Consider the following 20,646-nt stretch of genomic DNA (forward strand, 5'->3'; position numbering starts at 1 on the left):
ACATTGTCATCATGTGAATTAATTTACTCTTTCCTAAATCCTAAGGCTTACTTATCTTCTAGTTGTGACTCAGGAAATGGTACATCTAAGATAAAAGGCAGATTAAATCAGAGGGCACATAGAATGCTTGGGGCTGGTGCACTGGGACGACCCAGAGGGAGGGTAGGGGAGGGAGGAGGGAGGTGGGTTCAGGATGGGGAACGCGGGTATACCTGTGGCGGATTCATTTTGATATTTGGCAAAACTAATACAATATTGTAAAGTTTAAAAATAAAATAAAATTAAAAAAAATAATAATATTAAAAAAAAAAGAATGCTACCATCTCTGTAAAATCAATAAGATAATATATAGCAAATATATAGTATTAATTTTTAATACACCTATGTAAAAATTTTTGTACAAATGCCCGAAAGTGTATTTGATCAGTCTCTTTCTGATAGATAACTAGGTTAATCCAAGTCTTTTGTTATTACCTGAAAATTTGAAATTAATAAACCAATACATAAATTGTTAGTCATGTGTAAAAAAATTTTAGAGTGCATTTATTAAGCCTAAGAATACATACACACACACACATATATATATATGACTATTTAATGATTATTGTCCAGTTGCCCTAATGGAATATATTTCTTTTAGTGTGTTAAATTGCTTCTTGGTACAAATACCTCCTTCTATACTTTTTTTCATGATGCTGGGGCTAAGCTTCTGGATATTATTTTTCTACTTTGCCAGCTGGCTTACTGTTTGGTTCCCCCAGTATCCAATGCTCCTGCCAGAGATAAAAAGCATCTTGAAAATATGAAGACAGATTGAAACAAGTTAAAGGAAAATGACCTGAATTTTCTTGGCATCAGTTTAATCACATGCAAAGAAAAAACAGCAAGTGTTCCACTCCCAAATGTCATATTGAATATTATGTAAATAAACCACTAACTGGAGTTGAAAATATAAGTTCACTGTTTCAATAAATATGAGAAAACAAATGCGTAGGCATGTATCTTGGAGGATAAGCTTCCATTCACTGTCATGTTGAAAAGATTCACTGCCCAGCTTCCTACTATCAAATCCATGTAGGAGAGAAACACCTCCCCTCTGTCTCTAGGCTCACAGAAAAGAGACACACTGACCTAGTTGCATGCTTCCACCTGAGAAATTAACCTGAATGGGAATGATGTGAATGCAGTGAGACAGTTGAGAACTATTTTGGTGGCTGCAGCAGTAGCCAGGGCCCATGTCAATTGTAAAGAGCAGGGGTGTGGCATTGTGTCAAGACTGTTTCTGCTGAAATATGCCCTGCCCCTGGCCTCTGGGTTGCCTTGGTTCTGCCTTTTCTCCAAGTGTAGTTTTACAGTCTCACACCGACTGCCTACAACCTCAGTGTTCTTTTTATAAATTCCTAGGGTCACTTGCTTATCAACATAAACCCTGAGAATGGTATTTTCTCCTGCATTCATACATGCCAAATCATGGAAAAACTGGCAAAAAGTATGTACAGTATATGAAAAATTAAACATTGTGAAAACTGGCTTTAAGGTGTTCTGATTCATAAGTAATAATCAAAAGTGATAGTTTTTATAACCTCCTCTGTACCTCACTTATCAAAAGAGAAACTTCCAGCTTCCTTCTCTGGCAAGTAATAATATCATCTTTCCCAATAATGAGTCTTTTTCATGTAACATAAACCTCATCTGCTACAATTTGGGGGTTTTGCCGCTAGAAACTGTTAGAGATGAGTTACATGCAAATGTTGCTTATATTAAAAACTATGAGTATCAAAAAGACAATTCACCTGGATTGTCTAATTTAACCTACTTTCAAATCCCATTCTCAGGATGTTTGGTGATAGCACTGTGGCAGTTTGGTGCTCAGTGAAATTCAGCATAATGTGGACTTAACTCACCATGGACTGTGGAGCCCACAATGTTTATTTAGGATTAAATTTAGAATAGAAAAGAATCAACAAAACAGCAAGAACTCATTGCTCATTGGCTCTCAGCTCCACACTCTTCTCTCCTGTATATTTCCCAGGTTAGAAACTTGTTGCATACATAACAAAAACACCCCTGACATCTTGATACAATGACAAATAATTTAAACATGTCCCTTGCCCTAAAGGATCTGATAGTCTGTGCTGGAACCTAACAAACACTTATAGCCACAGGATAATAGGTACATTGGTACCCAAGCATAAGATTGGCTTAAGAGGCTGGGAGACTTAATGAAGAAAGTAACATTCAAACAGAGACTAGAAGAAGGAAATGAGTTAACTGAACAAAAGTAGAAGTGTGTATTATTGGATGAAAAGTGTGGGAGCAGGACAAGGAGAGCACATTCAAGAAAGAAAAGCATGAAGATGACAAAGTATGAAGCACTCCAGAGAGAGCATAAGCATGAAGTGGAATTTATATGGCAATTAAAAATTAGGATTGAAAGGAAATATAATAAAACGTTAACAGCAATTCATTTTGGATGATGTCTAAGGTGTGGCCTAGAATTTAGGGTAAGGATCTACTCAGTTGCAGCAGAAGCTGTAATATAGTCAGGTGTCCAAAACTTAGGCTGGGCATCAATAGAAGAAGCTAGGGGAGATTGCAGCAGGCCAAAGAGGATGAAGACTCAGAGATTTAACATAAACCCCCCGAATATTGAGTTTAGGAATAGAGCAAATATCTCTGATTGATGGGTGTAAATACCCATGTTGCCCATTTTGGTTTACTTTCAGCTCAGAAGCTGAAACCAACCTGGATGAGATGAGGTCAGGGTATGTGTCATACCCAAGCTCACAGCCCCTATTGAGGAAGAGGAATTTCCTCACAGAGCTGGACAGTTAGCAGTGACCACTCAAGGCTTGTAGTGAGGAAGGAGAGTTTATTGAAAATAGATAAACAAACTTCTGACATAGACATCAGAAGGGGGTAAAAAAATACCGCCCTCCCCCACCGCCACAGTCATGGTTAACTTGAGCAGAGCTTTATATACCTTCTAGTCAGCTACTAACAATAGATTAAAAGAATGCTTCAAGGTTGTAAAAGTTTTACCAGACCCCTTTCCCACGGCATACATCTTGAGATAACATCAGCACAAGATTGACCAAAAGGAACAAATTCCTGTTAAGGAGAAAAGAACATGCCTTTGAGCAAGGTATATTATAACTTGGACAAGGCCTGCTACAGAATGTATACCTCCCTAAGGGCCTTGGACTACTTATCAACCTGCCTAAAGAATGCTATCAAAATGAATATAGATGAACCAGCAGAACACGAACCTCAGAACTTGAGACTGTGTGTTACAGGAAAGCATGGAGAGATGCCTCCCTCTCCAGGGTCGCTGCTGCTAAGTCACTTCAGTCGTGTCTGACTCTGTGCGACCCCATAGATGGCAGCCCATCAGGCTCCCCCGTCCCTGGAATTCTCCAGGCAAGAACAGTGGAGTGGGTTGCCATTTCCTTCTCCAATGCATGAAAGTGAAAAGTGAAAGTGAAGTCGCTCAGTCTTGTCCGACTCCTAGCGACCCCATGGACTACAGCCTACCAGGCTCCCCTGTCCATGGGATTTTCCAGGCAAGAGTACTGGAGTGGGGTGCCATTGCCTTCTCCATCTCCAGGGTTACTAGCCTGAAAAAACTCATGCTGTTTTCACTATACCTCTATTATTTAGAAACAGAACACTAAATGAATTCACTGCTCTGATCTTTCTTGCAGTGATGACTCTCCTAAATAATTAGTGCTAATACTCATTGATTGATTAATTCAATCATTCTACAAAAAACTTTTGAACACCTATCATAGTAGATGCTACATGTGAGATATAATACAGAACAAAACAGTTCCCTACATTCATGAACTCACACTATGATGAGGAATTGTAGTTATGAAATATCCTGTTTCTCTAATTATATCAAACAGAAAATACATCAAAATATGATTAAGAAAAGTCAGTCCATGAAGGAAGCAATTTGGTTTCACTCAGATAAAAGTGACCCTTTTTCATTTGTGATTAATATTGCTTCTTTTTTAAAGGAGAGAAGATTTTGTGTTTTTCTGGGTTGTTTTTTTGCTTTTTTGGTTTTTGTTGTTGTTGTTGTTTTTGGTATCACCTAATCTTTCCCAAATATCATCAGAATTACAAATGAAAAGCACCAAATAATTTATTTCATTATGAAAGTTAATGATAACGGGTGTTTGCCCTATGGAGTTCATGGTGGGATTTTCTCTGACTCATAGTCTCCTAATAACCATAGAAGAGGAAAAGTAAACTATTAGCTAAGATCACCAAGAAAATCTGCTTGGAAGATTTTGATCTTACAGCACCTGTTTTTGAAACTTTCTCTTCTAACTAAGATAGAGAGTTGGAGGTTAAGACAAAAGCCCAATGATATTAAACTCATTTAACTGGCTTAAAGAACACAGATGAGGGGGAAACCTTTAAGATTTAGGGCTAAGCATAGATTTTTAAGACTTGGCATCAAAAGCACAGTCTATAAAAGGAAAAACTTGCAAATTTGAACTCACCAAAATTAAATGATTTGGCTCAGTCAAATACCCTGTTCAAAAGATAAAAAGAAGAGGAGATAAAGATAAAATATTTGCAAGCATAAAATCTCACAAAAATATCAAGATTATATATTTTTTAAAAATACTCAAAATGTAAAGAAGTAGAAAATGAGAAAAAGATATGAATAGACATTTCACTGAAGGTGAGGAAGGTCTTAAAGATGTTGAGCATCATCAGTTCAGTTCAGTTCAGCCACTCAGTCATGCCCGACTCTTTGCGACCCCATGAACCACAGCATGCCAGGCCTCCCTGTCCATCACCAACTCCCAGAGTCCACCCAAACCCATATCCATAGAGTCAGTGATGCCATCCAACCATCTGATCCTCTGTCGTCCCCTTCTCCTCCTGCCCTCAATCTTTCCCAGCATCAGGGTCTTTTCAAATGAATCAGCTCTTCACATCAGGTGCCCAAAGTATTGGAGTTTCAGCTTCAACATCAGTCCTTCCAATGATACAATTAAAACCACAATGAAATAGCATTGCATATTTATCAGAATTTCTAAAATGAAAAACAGTGACAGAACCAAATGTTGACAGTGATACAGAAAAACTAGAACAATCATAAATTCAGGGTAGGAATATAAAATGTTAAAATCACTCTGGAAAACAATTTGTTAGTTCCTTCTAAAACTGAACATGTGACTACCTAGCAGTTACAACCTTGGGGATGCACCCCAAAGCAAGGAAAACATCTTCACACAGAATTATGGATGAACTATTGACACAGGTAATAGTCGAGATGAATTTCAAGGGAATTACACTAAGTGAAAAGAGTCAGTCTCAAAATGTTAAATATTGTATTGTTCCATTTAAATGATATTAATTAAAGGAAAAGTAATATAGACAGCAGACTAGTGGCTTAAGGACTAGAGTTAAAAGCTGGGAATGAAGTTTAAGGAGGAAGATAAATATAACAAATTAAGAACATCACAAGAGATCTTTGTGGTGATAAATCTGTATATTGAAATACTGAGGTATTGAACATACAAACCTATATATGTGACAAAACTTGTATAGAACTATATATATACACATATATGAATGAATCAAAGTAAGACTGAGAAGTCTGAATAAGGTCAATGCATTGTATCAGTATCAATATTCTGGTTGTGCTGCTATATTATAGTCTTAAGGTGTTACCATTGGGTGAAGTTGAATAGAAGGTACACAGCATCCCTGTATTACTTTAATAACTGCATATGAATCTACTATTTTAAAAGGTTTAATTTTTTAAAAGATACAGGGTTTTATCTCAGAAATAGAAATTAAATCATTTAAGGGAATTTTTTTAAATTATATTCTCCTTGAAACTAAAATCTTAAGATATCACCCATTTAGATTAATTTTTTTATTATCTTGAATGTAACTCAAGATGAACAATATCAATGTAATCAATATTGTAGGGCTCCCCTCGTAGCTCAGCTGATAAAGAATCTGCCTGCAATTCAGGAGATCCTGGTTTGATTCCTGAGTCAGGAAAATCCCCTGGAGAAGGTATAGGCCAGTGTTCTTGGGGCTTCCCTGGTGACTCAGATGGTAAAGAATCTACCTGCAATGTGGAAGACCTGAGTTTGATCCCTGGGTTTGGAAGATGCCCTGGAGAAGGGAACAGCTACCCACTCCAGTATACTTGCCTGGAGAATTCCATGAACAGAGGAGCCTAGTAGACTACAGTGAGGTCACAAAGAGTCAGACATGACTGAGCAACATTGACTTCACTCAGGCAACACTGTACATACTTGAATAGCTTTCTTAAGTTTTATTCTGTTCTTCACACATACTGTTAAGCATCCTATGTGCATGTTGCTCCTATCTGAATACATTTCCCCACTAATAATGCTACCCAAATACACCAGGGGATTCTGAAGATTCTAGATGGGCCCACTGGGAAGATGGCTGAGCACCAAAATCACAACTATTCAACAACCATTGACAGGAAGACACTTGAACCCACCAACAAAGGAGAAGCTGCAACAAGACAGGAGGAGGGATGCAATCATGATAAAATCAAATCCTGTACCTTCTGGGTCCAGTAGCCCACAAACTGGAGAACAGAATACCACTGGAGTTTCTCACTATTGTGAAGATCCTGAAACCCACATCAGATTTTCTCTTACATAGCCTCATCCACCAGAGGGCAGACAATAGAAGCAAGAATTACAATCCTCTCACTGCCAGAATGAAAACCACAATCACAGAAAGTTAATCAAAATGAGAATGCAAAGGATTATGTCTCAGATGAAGGAACAAGATAAAAACTCAGAAAAACAACTGAATGAAGTGGACATAGGCAACCTTCCAGAAAAGAATTCAGAATAACGATAATGACGATGATCCAAGATTTCAGAAAAAGAATGGAGGCAAAGATTGAGAACATGCAAGAAATATTTAATAAAGCTCTAGAAGAACTAAAGAGCAAAACAAACAGAGATGACCAATACAATAACTGAGTTGAAAACTACACCAGAAGGGATCAATAGAAGCATAATTGAGAAAAAAGAATGGATAAGTGACCTGGAATACAGGATGGTGGAAATTATTGCCATGGAACAGACTAAAGAAAAACAATGAACAAGAAAAAAGTCAAATAAATAACCTAACTCTACACCTAAAGCAACTAGAAAAGGGAAAAAATGAAAAACCCCAGGGTTAGTAGAAGGAAAGAAATCTTAAAAATTAGGGCAGAAATAAATGCAAAAGAAACAAAAGAGACCATAACAAAAATCAACAAAGCCAAAAGCTGGTTCTTTGAAAGGATAAATAAAATTGCAAACCATTAGCCAGACTCATCAAGAAACAAAGGGAGAAAAATCAAATCAATAAAATTAGAAATGAAAATGAAGAGATCACAACAGACAACACAGAAATACAAAGGATCATAAGAGAGTACTATCAGCAATTATATGCCAATAAAATGGACAACGAGGAAGAAATGGACAAATTCTTAGAAAAGTACAACTTTCCAAAACTGAACCAGGAAGATATAGAAAATCTTAACAGACCCATCACAAGCACGGAAATTGAAACTGTAATCAAAAATCTTCCAGCAAACAAAAGCCCAGGTCCAGACAGCTTCACAGCTGAATTCTACCATAAATTTAGAGAAGACCTAACACCTATCCTACTCAAACTCTTCCAGAAAATTGCAGAGGAAGGTAAACTTCCAAACTCATTCTATGAGGCCACCATCACCCTAATACCAAAACCTGACAAAGATGCCACAAAAAAAGAAAACTACAGGCCAATATCACTGATGAACATAGATGCAAAAATTCTTAACAAAATTCTAGCAATCAGAATCCAAAAACACATTAAAAAGATCATGACCAAGTGGGCTTTATCCCAGGGATGCAAGGATTCTTCAATATCCACAAATCAATCAATGTAATACACCACATTAACAAATTGAAAAAAAAAAAAAAAGCCATATGATTATCTCAATAGGCGCAGAGAAAGCCTTTGATGAAATTCAACATCCATTTATGATAAAAACCCTCCAGAAAGGAGCCATAGAAGAAACATACCTCAACATAATGAAAGCTATATATGACAAACACTCAGCAAACATTATCCTCAATGGTGAAAAATTGAAAGCATTTCCCCTAAAGTCAGGAACAAGACAAGGGTGCCAACTTTCACCACTACTATTCAACATAGTTTTGGAAGTTTTGCCCACAGCAATCAGAGCTGAAAAAGAAATAAAAGGAATCCAAATTGGAAAAGAAGAAGTAAAACTCTCACACTTGCAGATGACATGATCCTCTACATAGAAAACCCTAAAGACTCCAGCAGAAAATTACTAGAGCTAATCAATGAATATAGTAAAGTTGCAGGATATAAAATCAACATACAGAAATCCCTTGCATTCCTATACACTAATAATGAGAAAATAGAGAAATTAAGGAAACAATCCCATTCACCATTGCAACAAAAAGAATAAAATACTTAGGAATATATCTACCTAAAGAAACTAAAGACCTATATATAGAAAACTATAAAATACTGGTGAAAGAAATCTAAGAGGACACTAATAGATGGAGAAATATATCATGTTCATGGATTGGAAGAATCAATATAGTGAAAATGAGTATACTACCCAAAGCAATCTATAGATTCAATGCAATCCCTATCAAGCTACCAATGGTATTTTTCACAGAGCTAGAACAAATAATGTCAAAATTTGTATGTAAATACAAAAAACCTTGAATAGCCAAAGCAATCTTGAGAAAGAATGGAACTGGAGGATTCAACCTGCCTGACTTCAAGCTCTACTACAAAGCCACAGTCATCAAGACAGTATGGTACTGGCACAAAGACAGAAATATAGATCAATGGAACAAAATAGAAAGCCCAGAGATAAATCCACGCACCTATGGACACCTTATCTTTGACAAAGGAGGCAAGAATATACAATGGAGAAAAGACAATCTCTTTAACAAGTGGTGCTGAGAAAACTGGTCAACCACTTGTAGAAGAATGAAACTAGAACACTTTCTAATACCATACACAAAAATAAACTCCAAATGGATTAAAGATATCAACATAAGACCAGAAACTATAAAACTCCTAGAGGAGAACATAGCCAAAACACTTTCCGACATACATCACAGCAGGATCTTCTATGACCCACCTCCCAGAATATTGGAAATAAAAGCAAAAATAAACAAATAGGGCCTAATTAAAATTGAAAGCTTCTGCACAACAAAGGAAACTCTAAGCAAGGTGAAAAGACAGCCTTCAGAATGGGAGAAAATAATAGCAAATGAAGCAACTGACAACTAATATAAAAAATATACCAGCAGCCCATGCAGCTCAATTCCAGAAAAATAAACGACCCAATCAAAAAATGGGCCAACGAACTAAATAGACATTTCTCCAAAGAAGACATACAGATGACTAACAAACACATGAAAAGATGCTCAACATCACTCATTATCAGAGAAATGCAAATCAAAACCACAATGAGGTACCATTTCATGCCAGTCAGAATGGCTGCGATCCAAAAGTCTACAAGCAATAAATGCTGGAGAGGGTGTGGAGGAAAGGGAACCCTCTTACACTGTTGGTGGGAATGCAAACTAGTACAGCCACTATGGAGAACAGTATGGAGATTCCTTAAAAAACTGGAAATAGAACTGCCTTACTCCTGCTACTGCTAAGTCACTTCAATCGTGTCTGACTCTGTGTGACCCCATAGACGGAAGCCCATGAGGCTCCCCCGTCCTTGGGATTCTCCAGGCAAGAACAATGAAGTGGGTTGCCATTTCCTTCTGAAAGGTTGTTGTTGAATCACACGAATACACCAGGATTCTTGGCCCCCGGAGGAGAAGAATTCAATCCGGGGCCAGAGACGAGGCTTGATCGCTCAGAGCTTTTGTGTAATAAAGTTTTATTGAAGTATAAAGGAGATAGAGAAAGCTTCTGACATAGGCATCAGAAGGGGGCAGAAAGAGTACCCCCCTGCTAGTCTTTAGCTGGATGTTATATAGTCACAAGCAGTCTGTTAATGAAAGAAAGGAATGTCTTAAAATTCAGAATGGCACCAGGCCCCTCACCCATAAGATGCATTTTGGGATAATCTTGGCACCAAATGGTTTATCCTGGGCCATAAAATGATTAACTTGAATCTTGAAGAAGGGCAGACCACCATACAAATAGTTTCATTTACAAAGATTAGGGGAACAATATCCATACTGGTTTGTCAAGTAGGTTCTGGGCCAAGAGGCGGAACCGACTTGGAGACAGAGTTTGGGGTAAAGGCATAGTACATTAGCATAGCTTAAGACAAACATTTCCATAAGAAAAAGGCATTGGTTATCTCTAGGCTCGAGAATAGCTAACTTCAGGCGAAACCGGGTGTCATTATGGCAACACAGTATTTTAAGAGAAACCTCCCTTTAAATTTGTATAGAGAAGGAAAAAATATTGCTAGTTTGTTTCCTCCTGCCGCTTAAGAGAGATAAAAATGTCTGACATTTGCAGGCTATTTCCTCTATTTGGAGACCCCTGGCCTTCCTGCCTGTTACCCTCTCACTTCTCCAATGCGTAAAAGTGAAAAGTGAAAGGGAAGTCGCTCAGTCGTATCTGACTCTTAGCGACCCCATGGACTGCAGCCTACCAGGCTCCTCCGTCCATGGGATTTTCCAGGCAAGAGTACTGAAGTGGGGTGCCATTGCCTTCTCCAAGAACTGCCTTATGATCCAGCAATCCCACTGTTGGGCATACACATTGGGGAAACCAGAAATGAAAGAGACACATGTACCCCAATGTTCATCACAGCACTGTTTATAATAGCCAGGACATGGAAGCAACCTAGATGTCCATCAGCAGATGAATGGATAAGAAAGCAGTGGTACATATACACAATGGAAAAAGAATACACTTGAATCCGTTCTAATGAGGTGGATGAAACTGGAGCCGATTATACAGAGTGAAGTAAGCCAGAAAGAAAAACACCAATACAGTATACTAATGCATATATATGGAATTTAGAAAGATGGTAATGATAACGCTGTATGTGAGACAGCAAAAGAGACACAGATGTATAGAACAGTCTTTTGGACTCTGTGGGAGAGGGAGAGGGTGGGATGATTTGGGAGAATGGCATTGAAGCATGTATAATATCATATAAGAAATGAATCACCAGTCCAGGTTTGATGCAAGATACAGGATGCTCTGGGCTGGTGCACTGGGATGACCCAGAGGGATGGTACAGGGAAGGAGGTGGGAGGGGGTTCAGGATTGGGAACACGTGTATACCCGTGGTGGATTCATGTCGATGTATGGCAAAACCAATACAATATTGTAAAGTAATTAGCCTCCAATTAAAATAAATTAATTTAAATTTAAAAAAAAAAGAAAAACAATGAAAAGAACTGAAAATAACCTGAGAAACCTCTGGGAAAACACTAAACAGACCAACATTCACATTATAGGGGTCTCAGAGGAAGAAGAGAGAGAGAAATGATCCAAGAAAATATTTGAAGTAATAGTAGCCGAAACCTTCCCTAACATGGGAAAGCAAACAGTCAACCAAGTCCAGGAAGTACAGACAGTCCCAGGCAAGATAAACTCAAGGATGAACATGTCAAGACACATAATAATCAAATTGACAAGAATTTAAGACAAAGATAAAATATTAAAAGCAACAAGGGAAAAATAGCAAATAACATACAAGGGAACTCCATAAGGTTAACAGCTGACTTCTCAGGAGAAATTCTACAAACCAGAAGGTGGCAAGATATATATATATATATATATATATATATATATATTTAAAGTGATGAAAAGGAAGAACCTACAACCAAGAATACTCTATCCAGCAAGGCTCTCATTCAAATTTGATGGAGAAATCAAAAGCTTTCCAGGCAAGCAAAAGTTGAGAGAATTCGCCAAATGAGCTTTACAACAAATACCAAAGGAACTTCTATAGGTAGGAAATACAAGAGAAGAAAAAGATCTACAAAAACAAACCCAAAACAATTAAGAGAGTGGTAATAGGATCATACATATTAATAATTACCTTAAATGTAAATGGATTAAATGCACCAACCAAAAGACATAGACTGGCTGGGTTGGTACAAAAATAAGACCTGTATATGCGCTGTCTACAAGAGACCCACCTCAGACCTAGGGACATACACAGATTGAAAGTATGGGGATGGAAGAAGTTGTTCCACACAAATGGAAATCAAAAGAAAGCTGAAATAGCAATACTCATATCAGACAAAATAGACTTTAAAACAAAGACAATTATAAGAGACAAAAAAAAAGAACACGACATAATGATCAAGGGATCAATCCAAGAGAAGACATAACAGTTGTAAATATATATGCATCTGACATAGGAGCACCTCAATATGTAAGGCAAATACAACCATAATGGGACAAATTGATGGTAACACAATAATATTGGGGGACTTTGGCACCCCACCTTCATCAATGGACAGATCATCCATACAGATAACTAATAAGGAAGCACGGGTCTTAAATGACCCTTTAGGCAAGTTGAACTTAATTGATACTTATACAGCATCTCATCCAAAAGCAGCAAACTACACATTCTTAAGTGCACATGGAACGTTCTCCAGGATTGACCACATACTGGGCCACAGGCAAGCCTTGGTAAATTTAAGAAATTTGATATCATATCAAGCATCTTTTCTGATCACAACTCAATGAGATTAGAAATAAACTATAAGAAAAAAAAAAACTATAAAAACACAAACACGTGGCAGCCAATCAGTATGCTACTAAACAACCAGTGGATCACTGAAGTAATCAAAGAGGAAATCAGAAAATACCTATCTGGGTTTTTTTGGTTGTTGTTGGAAAGTGCAATGGTCCAAAACCTATTGGTTGCAGCAAAAGCAGTTCTAAGTGGGAAGTTTATAGTAATACAATCTTATCTCAAGAAACAAGAAAAATCTCAAATAAACAACTTAACCTTACATATAAAACAAGAGAAAGAAGGAATAACAAAACCTAAAGTTAGTAGAAGGAAAGAAATTATAAGGATCAGAGCAGAAATAAATGAAAGAGACAAAAAATAATTTCAAAGATCAATGAAACTAAAAGCTAGTTTTTTGAAAAGAAATAAAATTAATAAACCTTTAGCCAGACTCATCAAGAAAAAAAGGGAGAAGATACAAATCAATAAAATGTGAAATGAAAAAAGAAAAGTTACAAATGACCACAGAATTACAAAGGATCGTGAGACTACTGCAACCAACTGTATGCCAAGCAAATGGACAGATCAGATCAGTCGCTCAGTCGTGTCCGACTCTTTGCGACCCCATGAATCGCAGCACTCCAGGCCTCCCTGTCCATCACCAACTCCCAGAGTTCACCCAGACTCACGTCCATCGAGTCAGTGATGCCACCCAGCCATCTCATCCTCTGTCGTCCCCTTCTCCTCCTGCCCCCAATCCCTCCCAGCAACAGAGTCTTTTCCAATGAGTCAACTTTTCGCATGAGGTGGCCAAAGTACTGGAGTTTCAGCTTTAGCATCATTCCTTCCAAAGAAATCCCAGGGCTGATCTCCTTCAGAATGGACTGGTTGGAGCTCCTTGCAGTCCAAGGGACTCTCAAGAGTCTTCTCCAACACCACAGTTCAAAAGTATCAATTCTTTGGCCCTCAGCCTTCTTCACAGTCCAACTCTCACATCCATACATGACCACAGGAAAAACCATAGTCTTGACTAGACGAACCTTTGTTGGCAAAGTAATGTCTCTGCTTTTGAATATGCTATCTAGATTGGTCATAACTTTCCTTCCAAGGAGTAAGCGTCTTTTAATTTCATGGCTGCAGTCACCATCTGTAGTGATTTTGGAGCCCAGAAAAATAAAGTCTGACACTGTTTCCACTGTTTCCCCATCTATTTCCCATGAAGTGGTGGGACCGGATGCCATGATCTTAGTTTTCTGAATGTTGAGTGTTAAGCCAACTTTTTCACTCTCCACTTTCACTTTCATCAAGAGGCTTTTGAGTTCCTCTTCACTTTCTGTCATAAGGGTGGTGTCATCTGCATATCTGAGGTGATTGATATTTCTCCCGGCAATCTTGATTCCAGCTTGTGTTTCTTCCAGTCCAGCGTTTCTCATGATGTACTCTGCATATAAGTTAAATAAGCAGGGTGACAATATACAGCCTTGACGAACTCCTTTTCCTATTTGGAACCAGTCTGTTGTTCCATGTCCAGTTCTAACTGTTGCTTCCTGACCTGCATACACATTTCTCAAGAGGCAGATCAGGTGGTCTGGTATTCCCATCTCTTTCAGAATTTTCCACAGTTGATTGTGATCCACACAGTCAAAGGCTTTGGCATAGTCAATAAAGCAGAAATAGATGTTTTTCTGGAACTCTCTTGCTTTTTCTATGATCCAGCAGATGTTGGCAATTTGATCTCTGGTTCCTCTGCCTGTTCTAAAACCAGCTTGAACATCAGGAAGTTCACGGTTCACATATTGCTGAAGCCTAGCTTGGAGACTTTTGAGCATTACTTTACTAGCGTGCGAGATGAGTGCAATTAAAGGCAATGCCGGAGTTCTCTGAGCTCGCAGTTCCTCTCTCTTCCCCTGGGAGGATTCTTGGCTTTTTTTCCCCAGCATGGCCCCCAAACACCAGTCTTCTCTTCCACCCCAAGCGAAGAAACTGAAGAAGGCCAGGCCGACTCCTGCCTCCAGGCCAGACGAGGCATCTGCTTCTTCAAACTTGCCGAAGGAAGAAAAAGAACAGCAAGAAGCAATTGAACATATTGATGAAGTACAAAATGAAATAGACAGACTTAATGAACAAGCCAGTGAGGAGATTTTGAAAGTAGAACAGAAATATAACAAACTCCGCCAACCATTTTTTCAGAAGAGGTCAGAATTGATCGCCAAAATCCCAAATTTTTTGGGTAACAACATTTGTTAACCATCCACAAGTGTCTGCACTGCTTGGGGAGGAGGATGAAGAGGCGCTGCATTATTTGACAAGAGTTGAAGTGACAGAATTTGAAGACATTAAATCAGGTTACAGAATAGATTTTTATTTTGATGAAAACCCTTACTTCGAAAATAAAATTCTCTCCAAAGAATTTCATCTGAATGAGAGTGGTGATCCATCTTCAAAGTCCACTGAAATCAAATGGAAATCTGGAAAGGATTTGACGAAACGATCAAGTCAAACACAGAATAAAGCCAGCAGGAAGAGACAGCATGAGGAACCAGAAAGCTTCTTCACCTGGTTTACTGATCATTCTGATGCAGGTGCAGATGAGTTAGGAGAGGTCATCAAAGATGATATTTGGCCAAATCCATTACAGTACTACTTGGTTCCTGACATGGATGATGAGGAAGGGGAAGGAGAAGAGGATGACGACGACGACGAAGAGGAAGAAGGATTGGAAGACATTGATGAAGGAGATGAGGATGAAGGTGAAGAAGACGAAGATGATGATGAGGGGGAGGAAGGAGAGGAAGATGAAGGAGAAGATGACTAATGGAACACTGATGGATTCCAACCTTTTTTAATTTTCTCCAGTCCCTGGGAGCAAGTTGCAGTCTTTTTTTTTTTTTTTTTTCCTCCTCTTGTGCTCAGTCGCCCTGTTTTTGAGGTCTCTTTTCTCCTTTATACCATGGTTCACAACTTATTTGGGGGGGAAATACCTTGAGCAGAATTCAGTGGGACAAGAATCTCTACCCCTTTCTGTTCCAAATTCATTTTTATCCCTTCCTGTCTCAACAAAAACTATGGAATCAACACCACCATGCTCTGTGGGAAAAAAAGAAAAACCTTCTGCTCCCTTAGCTCTGCTGGAAGCTGGAGGGTGCTAGGCCCCTGTGTAGTAGTGCATAGAATTCTAGCTTTTTTCCTCCTTTCTCTGTATATTGGGCTCAGAGATTACACTGTGTCTCTATGTGAATATGGACAGTTAGCATTTACCAACATGTATCTGTCTACTTTCTCTTGTTAAAAAAAGAAAAAAAAAAACTTTAAAAAATGGGGTTATAGAAGGTCAGCAAAGGGTGGGTTTGAGATGTTTGGGTGGGTTAAGTGGGCATTTTGACAACATGGCTTCTTCTTTGGCATGTTTAATTGTGATGTTTAACGGACATCCTTGCAGTTTAAGATGACACTTTTAAAATAAAATTCTCTCCTAATGATGACTTAAGCCCTGCCACTCGATGGGAGAATCAGCAGAACCTGTAGGATCTTATTTGCAATTGACATTCTCTATTGTAATTTTGTTCCTGTTTATTTTAAAATTTTTCTTTTTGTTTCACTGGAAAGGAAAGATGATGCTCAGTTTTAAACGTTAAAAGTGTACAAGTTGCTTTGTTACAATAAAACTAAATGTGTACACAAAAAAAATAAATAAATAAATAAAGGCAATGCCGAAGAAAGCAAATGGACACCCTGGAATAAATGGACAAATTCTTAGAAAGGTACAGTCTCCCAAGACTGAACCAGAAAGAAATAGAAAATATGAACAGACCAGTTACAAACACTGAAATTGAAATGAATTAAAAAGCTTCCAACAAACAAGTCCAGGACCTGAGGGCTTCACAGGTGAATTCTGTCAAACATTTTGGGGAAGAGTTAACCCCTATCATTTCGAAACTGTTCCAGAAAATTGCAGAGGAAGGAAAACTTCCAAACTCATTCTATAAGGCCACCATCACCCTGATACCAAAACCAGACAGAGACATCACACAAAAAAAGATGCAGGCCAATATCACTGATGAACACAGATGCAAAAATCCTCAACAAAATACCAGTAATCTGAATTCAACAATACATTAGAAAGATCATACGTCATGATGATATGGGATTCATCCCAGGGATGCAAGAATTTTTCAGTGTCCACAAATCAGTGTGATACACCACATCAACAAATTGAAGAATTTGTTAGATATGTGAAAAAAGAAAAAAAAATTAAAGTGGCCACCATTCAGAGCAGCAGATGAGTGTGGGGGATGGGAAACAAGGTACTGAGGAAGTGGAATGCTGTGTCAGGAGCTGGTAACAGCCTTGGAGAATGTGGCTGTGCTCCCATAGGCTGGTCTATGAGCTCTGATGAGAGAAGATAGCAGAGAGAAGGTTGCAGGAAGGAGTAGTGCGCTGCCTGTGAGACCACTGGTTTCTGAGCTCACCAAGACCTTTCCAGAGACTCCCTGAAGCTCTTGTGGAAATTTCACAGGAGTTGAGTTCCAGCATTAGCTAGTGGAAGTACAAGTAGATGAAAATGATCTCTTTTAATGAATCATTATTAGTTTTGCAATCTTAGAATCAGAGGTTGTCTAGTACAACTGGCCCCATTCATGGTAAAATACCTTTTAAGATATTTCTGGCAAATGGTCATTCAGCTTCTTCCCAGTTATTTCTAGTCACAGTCACTTGGAAGAAGAGCCAATCAGATTATAAATATCACGAATGTGACAAAATCCCAGGCTCTATTAAATGAGTGCAAACCACCTGCAAAATCCACAAACCCTTTAAAATTTTGCAAAGTAGTAAAACAATAATTACTTTTAACTTGCAGAATATTAAGTTCCTATAGGAAGAGGGATTCTAATTAAAAAAAAAATTCATAACACTCTTCTTGCCCTTAGAAATAAATTAACTAGGAAAGGAGACAGATATTCCAAGCACATTGCTGTTAGAGGACCAATATGTACAGGATTTTTATGGCAAAACCACTACAATATTGTAGCCTCCAATTGAAATAAATAAATTTATATTAAAAATTAAAAAATATTTACATTTGTTTTACAAAAAGTTGTATAAATTTTAATTACAATTGTCATAAATTTCTTAGTGTGGTTTTTAAATACAAAAAAAGAAAAAGCCAAATCAATGCAAGAATGGAGACACAACTCACAAGAAAAACTTTTAAACACTGAACGAAGTAGTTCATTTAAGCAACCACCAGGTTGTGCTGGTGACTCAGTGAAGTTGTTTCTTAAAAAAGTAAATTTTGCTTAAAATTTATATTCTGCATCTTCTTAGGCCCTGGATGTATAACCAGAGATTTTACATAACTTCTTATATAAAATTTTCAGTTTATTATTAAAACAAAAACTTTTTTAAATGATGTTTTTAGAGAAAAATTAAATTAAACAGGTTGAATATATTCAATTTGCAAAACTTACTGGACACTTACTATGTTGTGTAAGATATGTGTGAGACATGATCATCACAATGTAAATAACATACACAAATATTAACTAATTATTCCAGTGTAATAAATATCTAGAATCTAAGCTCCAAGTATTTTTTGTTTTCTTTTGTTTACTGCTCTATTGCTAATACCTGGAATAGAGTAGTACAGTAAAAAGTTGTGTATAAAGTGTCATGAACATAAAAACTAGTTTTAAATGTTCAGCAATATAATTTATGTTCTATAAAGCAGTATGTGTAAACCATTTGATAAAAATTTAAATTTTACAAATCCCAAGACACTGATATATACCTCTTAGTGAAAGTGTTGGTCACTCAGTCATTTCTGATTCTTTGAGACCCCATGGACTGTAGCCGTCCAGGCTCCACTGTCCACAGAATTCTCCAGGCAAGAATATTGGAATGGGTTGCCATTCCCTTCTCTAGGGGATCTTCCCAACACAGGGATCAAACCTGGGCCTCCTGCACAGCAGGCAGATTATTTACCATCTGAGCTACAGGGAAGCCTATAAGGAGTAACCTTATTTGCCATTTTTTAGTATAAATGGTGTCAAGAGGATAAATTCTATCTTTTGTGTATTCTCACCAGAATATTTTATATCACTAAATTGTATTATGACATTATTTGTATATATTTTACTTTCAGTATTCAATATCATGTGACAATAATTTTTTTTTTACTATACACAATGTCCCTGAAGATTCTGATGTATTACCAGAATGAGGTTGACCCATCCTCCAAGAGAGTTATTTTTGAAAACAAAGCAAGGTTAAATATTCTCTTGTAGCTGACTTTTTCCATCCAGCCCTGGAGGCGAACTTTTTAAGAACATGTACAAGTTTCTACTTTGGAATCTAAACCAAAGTAAACTGTATTTGGGGCACCAACACTGACTCTATCCTCTCTTTCATGCTGACTTAGAACCATTTCTCCAGATTGTTCGCTCTCTGTTCCTCTCATATTTCTCTATTTCATATTCCTTTTTTTTTTTTTTCACATTCTTTTCTAGAAGGCCATGTTTATTGGTGCATAAAAGCACAGGAGTTGGAGCCAAGTAAAGTGGAGTTTAAAAATAAGATCTGCTACATTCTGGTGACCTTCAGCAGATTCTTAACTCTGAAATTCAGTTTACTCATGTGTTTTAGCCAGGAGAATACACATTATTTCTACCTTTGAAAAAGATTAAAAACAAGTGGAAGTTGCACGGAAAGTATTCAGTTCACTGTTAGGAAGCTTCTCTGCCACATTTCTTTCATTTTTCAAAGAGGAATAAAAGATCTTCATTTGCACCAGGGAACTGTTTTGCCCAATTAAGAAAACAAAGAAATTTCATGCTGCAGGTAGCTCTTTGGTCCTTGAACAATACACTATGATTCTTGCTTTTAAAATTATGGAACCCAGAATGTATGTCCAGAACTTGGAAAAAGAAAATAAAAAGAGTTATAAATTCAAATCAATAAGACAGTGAAATGTTACATTTTTACCTAATATAGCATGAGATTCTCAGGGCCAAGAAAGAAATTTGACATATGAAATGTCTCTGTGAATTTATTCCAAAGAGAGCAAACAGTTTGATGAACATTATACACACACACACACACACACATATATATAGCTAGAAATAAAAGTGGAACACCCCAATAAGGTTCTTAGTCCTAGCTGAGAGACAGAGAGCGGTCCAAACTTCAGATTGTCCCTGTAAAGACCTATTTTTTGAGGTGATTTTAGTCAACATTATATGATGATGATTTTTTTAATATATATCTTCTCAGCATCTGCAGAGTTGATCATAAGAGTTTTCTCTTTAGTTCTATTAACAAATATTAGTAGATTTCCTAATACTGAACCATCCATGTACCCATGTAAAAAACTCTGCTTAGATATTATGAACCTCTGTTTTTTCTCTTACTGAAATATCTGCTAATATTTTATTTTGGATGCTTGTATTCATATTCAAAAATGAGGTTGGTCCTCTTTTGTATCTTTGGCATTGGTGTTACACTTTTAAAAACAATTTTGAAGTGTTTCTTCTTTTTTTAGGCTTTAGATCAGTTTAAATAGTATTGGAATTATATGTTCTTCAGTGAATTCTCCTGTGAAACCACTTGTGAGTGGTAATTTTTGTAATATAACTCTTGACAAGTTTATTTTATGGAATTGGACTCTTCAGGTTTCCTATATGTTCCAGCATTATTTTCCTAGAAAATGGACTATTTTAGCCAAGCCTTTTAATCCATTTGAATAGAACAAAACACTTAAAAGCTTCTGCACATCAAAGGAAACTATTAGCAAGGTGAAAAGGCAGCCTTCAGAATGGGAGAAAATAATAGCAAATGAAGCAACTGACAAACAACTAATCTCAAAAATATACAAGCAACGCCTACAGCTCAACTCCAGAAAAATAAATGACCCAATCAAAAAA

General features: G+C 37.3%; 1 protein-coding gene across 1 annotated transcript; it reads left to right on the forward strand.

Moving 5' to 3' along the window:
- Nucleotides 1-14,650: 14,650 nt before the first annotated feature.
- Nucleotides 14,651-16,209, forward strand: LOC109554600 (protein SET-like). The gene is given in 2 exon segments (XM_019955221.2): nt 14,651-14,950; nt 14,952-16,209. Coding segments are annotated over 2 exon segments (876 nt in total). The 5' UTR covers nt 14,651-14,665; the 3' UTR covers nt 15,543-16,209.
- The last annotated feature ends 4,437 nt before the right edge of the window (nt 16,210-20,646 follow it).

The sequence above is a fragment of the Bos indicus genome, chromosome 29 (genome assembly GCF_029378745.1).
Source record: "Bos indicus isolate NIAB-ARS_2022 breed Sahiwal x Tharparkar chromosome 29, NIAB-ARS_B.indTharparkar_mat_pri_1.0, whole genome shotgun sequence".
In the NCBI taxonomy this organism is placed as follows: Eukaryota; Metazoa; Chordata; class Mammalia; order Artiodactyla; family Bovidae; genus Bos; species Bos indicus.